The 9,495-nt window shown below is 31.0% G+C and overlaps 1 protein-coding gene across 1 annotated transcript; it reads left to right on the top strand.

The window, feature by feature from the left end:
* The first annotated feature begins 2,808 nt into the window (after window positions 1–2,808).
* LOC110640179 (growth-regulating factor 4) lies at window positions 2,809–8,304 on the top strand. The gene is made up of 4 exons (XM_021791384.2): window positions 2,809–3,339; window positions 4,375–4,729; window positions 7,430–7,836; window positions 7,916–8,304. Exons 1-4 carry the CDS (start codon window positions 3,090–3,092, stop codon window positions 7,921–7,923), a joined length of 1,020 nt encoding a protein of 339 aa, XP_021647076.1. The 5' UTR covers window positions 2,809–3,089; the 3' UTR covers window positions 7,924–8,304.
* The last annotated feature ends 1,191 nt before the right edge of the window (window positions 8,305–9,495 follow it).

Genomic DNA, 9,495 nt, shown 5'->3' with positions numbered 1-9,495 from the left:
ATTAAAAATTATATGTGTTTATGACAAATGAATTCAGTAATTTCTTAAAACAAATGCTCTGTTCTGAGTCATTAAAACATTCAATTACATAAATGATTTTCAACTCACACCTCTCTATATATATTCAAATCACCTATTTTTTCTATTTAAGATATTCAAATCACCTCTTTCTTTTAATAGAAAATTTGTCAATTTATTAATAAATATCATAATATAATTACAATATAAAAAGAAAAAATATAAACAAATAAAAATTTTTATTCAAAGATGATCTCTCCAACCAAAATAAATTAAAAATTTAGAATTGTCAAATAATTCATTAAATAATACAAAAAATAAACAAAAATATAGCTAAAAGAGAGAAAATATAATTCATTAATGGAAGAACATGGACTCTAATATCAAGAAGATAATCTCAGATTCGTTTCTAATGAATACATATATGATGAGATAAACTATATCTATTATTTAATGAGATAAACTAACATTTGTCCAATCAAAAACAAATATGAGAGTATTTTTTTAAAAAAAAAAACACATTTCTTACTTAAATGAACACTTTAATTTATAATGATTCAACTCACAATATAATATTTACATCTCAAAGATTCACCCCAAGCGTTCTCCTTCATTATCAAACTCTTTCATGAACTAGAGTTAGCCAAGTTCATTCATAAGTTTTGCCTTGATGTTTGTCAGCCAATACAATAGTCACTCTCTTAAATTCACCTTATATGCCTTGGATAGTGTTTGAGATGTCTCTCAACACATTTAATACATTCAATAATGTACTAATAAATAGAAGAGATATGATTTAATAATGAAGATGAATAAACATATAGACTGAAAAATAAGCTTCAAAATTAATTGCTTTCAATGCTTATACATTTGTTCGTAAAATAGATGTTAGACATATAAAAGATGGCCAACCACCCTTAAACAAATTAAATACGATTGTCATTTTTTTTTGGTACAACATAAATTGTACTGATAGACTTTAAAAACAACATAATTTGATAAATTTTTCCTTCGCATAACTAGAGATACAAAGTAGTGCATTATTTTTTAAATATATTAAATTACTTGATACAGTCATACTATAAAATATAGACTTTATCTATTAGCGATAAGTATTCTTATTTATTTGGATTATGAAACTCACGGTAATATCTATGTAAGGGGCTCAGACATCTATAATTAGGTATATTATTATATCTAATTAATTGTTTTCAATCTTAATTCTAATTACTAATTTAATTAATGGACGAATTGTCCAAAATTGATGCTTTTAGCTGCTCCATAAAAGCTTTGATTTTCAAAAAATGGTGTCTCGATTTTGTTTTTTAACAATTGGAAACATCATATGTTATGTCTAAAATCATGTGCAACTATTTAAAACAACTAGTCCTTCAGAAAATTTAATCAAATTTGTTCTTTATAACTCTTTCTTTTTTACAAGCAAAAGCCTAAGGGATTTTTCTCATCTCAAATAGATTTTATGTCCTTGATTCACATTTTTCATATATATATATATATATTTTATTATTATTTATCATTTGTCATAGTCTTTTGTTTCATCCCTTATTGCTTGGCAACATATGCTTGCAATTTTGTTAGTTTGAATACATTAAATTTAATTTGTTTATGATCAAAATCATTTTTTTTAATTATGAGGCTAACAAATTGTATAGAATTAAATAAATATTTACACATCTTAAATATTGAAATTGTGCATTAATAAATAAATTATATATTTAAATATATTTTTTATGAAAATTTAAATTCAAGCTAAAAATGAATTAAAAGTAGATTTAAAAGTGAATTGTATGATTATTTTATTTAAAATAAAGTAAAATGATTTTATTGTAGATAAAAAATTTAAACTTTGTGAAATGTATACATTTTATTTTATAAATTTTACATAGACTAATTATTACATAAAAATATTAAATTAATGTAAAAAAGATACACTTAACAATAAAATAAATATAGAAAATAAATATAATTTTTTATAAACCATTATAATAGAATATTATTTTAAATTAATAATAAAGAATAATGCATTTATATTTTATTATTATTGAAAGTAAATAATTCAACTTATTGTTATTAACTCGAACATAATGTTTAACGTATTATTTTATAAAAAAATATAATATTATATTTAAAATATTATATTTTTTAATTTAATATATTTGTTGTGAAATGATTATTTTTGAAAACAATCATTTTGCATGAACATGGAAAATAAAATATAAAAAAATGATAAAATTATAATTTTTTTTGCGAATATTGCTAATTTACAAAATAAATATTTGACAGAAAATAAAATAAAATATTTAAAACTTCATAAAATTTAAATATTTTATAAAAGAAAATATTTTCACTTTAAATAAATTAATCTAACTTATTAGGGCCATTACCAACCACTTGATCTTATGGTGGGTCCAAAGCCATTAAACCCACATTCTGCCAAAAGAAGAAAAGTTCAAAAACCCAAGAAAGAAAAAACCAAAAAAAAAAAGAAGAAAAATTAGTATTAAAAAAAATAAAACACCGACCACCCACGTTTATACATGCCTACATAAACAGTTTTAGTAATTAGCAGAGTGAAAACATACAAATTCCTTAAATTTTGAAGTGAAGAAATTAATTTTTTATTAATTATAAATTTAAAAAATAGAGGTTTCTTTAAAAAAAATTTGGTTGATTAATCACTAAAGAAAATCACCCAATAATTAGCGGCTAACTTTTCATTAATACAAATGCAAATGCAATTGTCTCCCCCAATAAAATCAGACCAAACTTGGCCTTGAGGATCCCCTCCTCACAGGCGCTGCCCCCCTTTCCCAACACAACAACCCACACAGATACTCAAGACTGTGACACACGCACACACTCACACACATATATACACGCCTACAACATACTAAATGGTTGAGACACAGCCTGATCTGTGTCCCATGTCCCTATTCCCTGTCCTGGTCCATGTTTGAGCTTCTGGGTCTGGAAGATTTAGTGCTAATATAGTTAGTAGCAGTAGTAGTACTAGTATTTGGAGTAGTTTGAAAGTGGTGGTGACGGTGGAGATGAATAGTGGTGCTGTAGGAGGGGTTGGAGGTGGGGGTGGGGCTGGTCCAGGGGCAGTCACAGGGGGGATGGGGACAGGGGTGTTGGCAATGAGGTCTCCGTTTACAGTGTCTCAATGGCAAGAACTGGAACACCAAGCTTTGATTTTTAAGTACATGATGGCAGGCGTGCCTGTGCCACCTGATCTTGTGCTCCCTATCCAGAAGAGCTTTGAGTCCATTTCTCATAGATTCTTCCACCATCCCACCGGTAACCAAGTTCTTTAATTGTTTGTCTATATTGTGTGTGTGTGTGTGTCTACTCCTCTCTCTCTTGTCTTGGTCATCTGATTTTTGGATTCCTGATTGAAAATTTGGTGCTTGATTTGATTTGGGAATCTTCCTGTGTATCCCTCTCTTTCTCTCTCCCTTCTTCTTGGAATAAAACTTTGGTTTTTGTTGATAATCACTGTGTATTTTTTTTATAGAATAAATCTATTTTCTTAATCCAAAAGCTTTTCTTTTGTTTGTTGGCTTGTTTTTGTGTTCTTATTTTCGATTTGGTAGATAGAGACAAGAAGTAAATACAAGTTTTAAAGAAATGGTACCTTTTAGTGGATTTTAAGTATGCTTCAACTCTTTTTCTTCTTCTTCTTCTTCTTTTATTTAAAAGAAAAAATGAATAGATGAACTGAGAGTTTATATATTTATGGGCTTTCAATCTCAGAAGACGAACGGAGTACCCTTTTGCACCAGAAATTCTTTGTCTCTGAATAACAGTTGGGGGCCATGGTATAGGCACTACTTGGTCTATAAAATTAGCTTTCTAGGGACAAAGACGAGATTTGGACACTCTGCAAATTTTTCTGCAAGAAAAGGTTCAATGTCTAAGTATTATTGTTTTAAGTTTTTAACACAAACTTTTCTTGCTGTTTGCTAAGACCATTCCATTCCCTGTCCATGATTTTATTCTTTTTTTGATGTATTGACAGGGTTAAAGATTTAATTCTTTATTCCAAGCATTTGACAATTATATCGTCCTCCTCCTTTTGGGTTTAATAATTGTTGATATCAGAAGATGGTTTAAGCTCATTTCTCTAGTCATCCATTTGATGTTGTTAATGTCTAGATGATTAAGTGCAGTGTACTTCTGCTATATTTTGTTGATACACTAGCACGACACTGATTATTAAGCTTATAACATTCTAAGCAGAATGAATTATCATGCCCCATTGTTCCTGATTCCTCACTATTGATATTGAATTGCTTGCTTTATATAGTATCACATTTCAGCATAATTTTGCAGTGGGTTATTGCTCCTTCTATGGGAAGAAGGTTGACCCTGAGCCGGGGAGATGCAGAAGGACTGATGGCAAGAAATGGAGGTGCTCCAAAGATGCATACCCGGACTCCAAGTATTGTGAGCGCCACATGCACCGTGGCCGCAACCGTTCAAGAAAGCCTGTGGAATCACAAACCCTTACACAGTCATCATCTACTGTGGCATCACTGACTGTTACTGGGAGCAGCAGTGGGACTGGAAGCTTCCAGAACCTTCCATTGCATGCCTTTGGTAATCTCCAGGGCACTGGTTCTGGAACTAACCAATCCCATTATAATATGGACTCTATTCCCTATGGAATCCCTAGCAAAGATTACAGGTAATGCTTCTTGTATGTATGTACATATATATGTATTTGTGCTTTTAATTATGTGATGTTGATGGGCTAGGAAATTTGAGAGTAACTTGAAGGCTGATCACTTGAGAGAACAAAGCTTGCTTGCTAAGCTCATAAGAGTGCTTATGGGAGGATTATGTTTTTCTAATTGTTATGACTAGCAATATAGATTATTTAGGAAAGAACAACAACAAATGTGTAATTCAAGTATAGTTTTCATGGTAGCAATTTTAAATATGTTCAGTTGTTGTATACATCACATTCCTCCTTTCTTGGAGGTGAGGGTCGATTCTGGATCATTGTCATCATCTGGGAGTAGAAATGTTGCAAACAAGTTTCAAGTTTCTGTTAGGCTCTGGGTTCTGGGCCCTGGTGTCTACGAGGCAGAGGAACTTTGTAGTGTCACAACAGAGTGTTTTTCTTTTGTCAGTCTTGCTCTTTCAGTCTGGTACTATGCATTCTGCTTTCTATGTAGAAATAATGCTAGAATTCTGACAGCCACTAGGAATTGTCTTCAGCACATCATTGTGTGCAAAGTTATAAACTCTCTGTATAGAGTAATATATGAGACAGATAAAATGGGTAAGCCTACTACAGCAGAATTATTAATTATTTGTGCAAGGGTAGCCTGCAATTTTCAAAATAAAAGGAAGTGTCAGTTTCAGCCTGAATTTTTGTGTTCCTATAAGAAACTTTGCAGAGTTTACTTGTTATTTTTAATTTTTTGGCATCTTAGGCTACGTCTGCAAGGCTGCAAAACTATTACTTCCTTGTACTTGATGGTTAAAGGCTTGTAACTTTTCTATATAAATGTGAAATATGTACGCATAAGTAATTAAGGCGCTACAATTTTTGTTTGGTGTTCAAACTTGTTGCCATATGCAGTAAATATTGGAAAGCTTTATCTGTTCATACTGTTGCCAGATCTAGTGGTTGTTGGGCCCATTTATCAATTGTGCGATAGGAATTGTATGGAAGACTCTTGCAATATAGGTAGCAGATGAATTGCTGGAACTTCTTAATTTTTAGAGAGGTTCAGGTTATGGGCCCTGATGTCCTTGATGACAGCTGTCAATATCTGTTGTCTTTGCAGAGCTTGTTTTCTCTGTCTTTTCTTTGGTCTTGCATCTCTGCTTTTGCTTTCTGTTTTTGCCGTTACATTTGTTGTAGAATTCTGGCAAGCTCTGAACTGTCTTGAGTGTGCAAAACTAGTGGTATCTTCCTCTGCAATTTCTGTTGAAATGTAAAGATGAGGAAGGTGGACTTACCATTTCTGCAGAAAAGTCATGTTTGAAGGATTAGCTGCCTGAAACCTGTTGGAGAAAGTCGGATGAGCATTTCATTCTGAATATGTAGCATTGAAAATGATTGTATGTGCTACTTTTCTTAGTATCTGTCTGCAACATTTTACTGCCATGTAAGCTATCATGATATCCAGGTAATGTTGGATGTTTTATCTGCTGTCCCTCTCTCTCTCCCCCACAACACCCCCCCCCCCCTCCCAAAAAAAAAAAAAAAACCCACCAACACCTCTTTGCCTTTTTTTTCTTTCATAGAATTCTTGGAACCGCTTTTGTCAGTTGGTAGATGCAACTTGCTATATTAGCTGGTTTATTTGCTTTTGAAGATAATTCTGTTGGGGATGTTAATGGAATTCCATCCTTCAATTTGAAGCTTCTCTCATTCTTTTACTTTGGACAAGCCACTGAAAAGTAGGTATTGCAACTTAATTATGAAAAAGATTATAGTTGTTGATATTGTCCGGTTACTAGGTACAATAATGTTTGATTGCACTTTGCTATCTGGTTCCATCTAAAGGCAAGAATCTGAAAATTATTTGAAGGTATTTGAATTTTATTTCTTTTATCTATCAATTCCTTCTATAAAACCTTGAGAAATTTTATCGTTGTCTTCTTTTAGGTATTAGGATGCCCATTACTATTTGGATCTCAAAATCTATTTAGCCACTATTCTCTTCAGTTTTCCCTGCTAATTCTAGTGTTTCTTTCTTGGTGCCATATACTTTTTAAGCCTTCTGATTTATCCATTGCTGGGCCCTTAAGTTTGATTTAGCACTTGATACAAGATTTTATTTCATCAATTCTCTGCAACAGGAAGGACTTTCATTCTTTCTGAATGACAGAGAATTTATGCTATATATTAGACCTCTTGAATGAACAACAAAAATTCTTGTTTTCTGTTCATTCATTCATTTATGTAGAACTTGTTGATTCATTTATTTTTATGGAAGCTGTTTTCTGACAAAAGATATGCAGTTTTGAAATGTGTTGTTTTGTTATTTTCAGTATCACATTAGTTTGGGGTATGTTGAATGTAATCAATCCTACGTATTTTAACACTGGACTTGGACAAGTCACAAACTTGATGTGGAGACACCAGAAGTCATCAAAGTGTATTTCTAGGAGCACGATTGCAATTCCAATGATATCTCAAGTCCAAACCGATTCTGCTCTTTCGAGATATTGAAATACATTTTAGTTTTTTGATACTCCTTATCCTGCAGCATTCATTGCTTGCTTCATGGCTTTATGCTTCTCTTTAGAATTGATGCGTTGCTTATTTTGCATTGTCTCGACTGAAATCAAGGGGCCACCATAACATAATTTAATGCTTGAGATTCAATTTTAAGAAGAAGATTCCTCTTAATGGATGCTGAAACAGGTGTGGTCAAGTACTTAAGCCCGAGGTTGGTGAGCATAGTTTCTTCTCTGGAGCTTCAGGAAGCAACAGGGTTCTCCAGACGGACTCGCAGCTCGACAGTGCATGGCCTTGGATGCAATCCAGAGTATCATCATTTCCCACATCAAAGTCGATTGATAATTCGATGTTGCAGAATGATTATCCCCAGCATTCATTTTTCAGTGGTGAATTTGCAACTGGGGAACCTGCGAAGCAAGGTGGTCAGTCTCTTCGACCCTTCTTTGATGAGTGGCCTAAGACCAGGGATTCTTGGTCTGGCTTTGAAGATGATAGATCCAACCCAACCTCTTTCTCCACAACCCGGCTTTCAATATCCACTCCCATGGCTTCGTCTGACATGTCCACGCCAAGTTCTCATTCACCACATGGTAAGCTTAAAACAAGGATTGTATTTCTCAGAAACTCCCATCTCTTTTCTGATTTCTTTCTTCTGATATCGTGCTGCAGATAACTGAGGCAGGTCAAGAAATGATGGAGTACTCGCAGAATGTCCTTGAAAACTGTAACCATATCAAACATGTGCATGGTTGAAAGATCGGTCGATCTTTAGACGTACCTTGATTTTCAATCATGGTTAAACTGTTGTGGGTTATCTACCTAGATGTTTGTGTAATGCATACATTTGAAAGCTTTGCAAACTCCTCCAGTTTTAGTTGTGGAATAAAACAAACTCAGGCTGTGGTGATTAGGAAACCCAAAAGCATTGTTGGGTTTTGTATTGAATCATAGGGCAAAAATTTTGTGGCTTCACTTGGACTAGTTGCTCCATGGTATATAAAAATCATTAGCTTTGCAGGAACTATAAAGCTTGCAAATCTGATTCCAGTTGATCTTTACTTCTGATATGCGTGTGGATACATACCCATTTCTTTTTGATAATACAAGCAATAGTTTTTGGATTTAGGAAGAGGAAGATGGTAAAGGTGGCATGATTTTTATTTTTATATTACAAAGTTTAACTGCTGATTGACAGGTGAAATTTTTATCAAGATTTAATTTATTACGGATTAAAATATAAATTTTAAATAATTATATATTTAATTAAAATATTTATAAATAATTATTAAATTAATTAATTTTATATTATAATATTAAATAAAATTTAGACTAAATTTAAAAATTAAATAAAAATAATATAATAAAATATTTAATAAAATCAATTATAAACGCATAATTTATAAATATTATTAGAATCCTTCCTTTGTGAATAAAAAAATTAAAAAAAAAAGCGATGAATGTCGGCGAGCGTGGGCAGCCATCCGAAAAGGTAAGAAGAAGTGACGTCAACCAGGAGTGGGGGCCCAAACAGCTAGAAGATGACGGAGTGGGATCACGTGCTCAGGGCATCTAATGTAATGTGAATTAAATAGATAAATAAAACAGAAGATTTAATGCCGGACGTTCGCGTCATTTCGTCCGTCCACGTCACTTGCTTTCTTTTACTTTCATGAAAATATAATTATCGATTTTTTTTAAAAATTATTATTTAATTTTATAATTTAAGAAAAAATAATTATTTATTTTATATGTTTTAAAAATATATTACTTAATTTTTATATTTTATTTTTTAAAATTTTTAATTTTTTTATTAAAATTTTAATTAATAAATTTTAATATCAATTAAATTATTATTTAATTTTTCTATTTTAATAAAATTAATTAGTTACTTTGCATATTTTAAAAGACATAATATTTTAAAATATATATATTTTTAATAAAAATAAAAATCTTATTGTGTTAAATAAATCTAAATTTACATTTTTAAATTACTTAAATATTTTTATTGGATTCCCTATATTTTATTTTTGTATTTTTTAAATTGAAATTTGATTATTTAGAGATTTAGAGGAATTGATTTTTTTTTTCATATATAGATTGTACCATTTTTTATAAAAAAAATAAAGAATGAGAAAATTAAAAAAAAGAGTGTGAATATAGAAAATAAGAAATATGAAAAAAAAATAAAGAATGATAAAAGAGAAACAAAAGAGATATTGTTAGAGTAGTTTAAATATAAAAATTAATTA

Source organism: Hevea brasiliensis, chromosome 3 (assembly GCF_030052815.1).
Source record: "Hevea brasiliensis isolate MT/VB/25A 57/8 chromosome 3, ASM3005281v1, whole genome shotgun sequence".
NCBI classification, from domain to species: Eukaryota; Viridiplantae; Streptophyta; class Magnoliopsida; order Malpighiales; family Euphorbiaceae; genus Hevea; species Hevea brasiliensis.
This window is presented reverse-complemented; position numbering and strand designations above follow the sequence as displayed.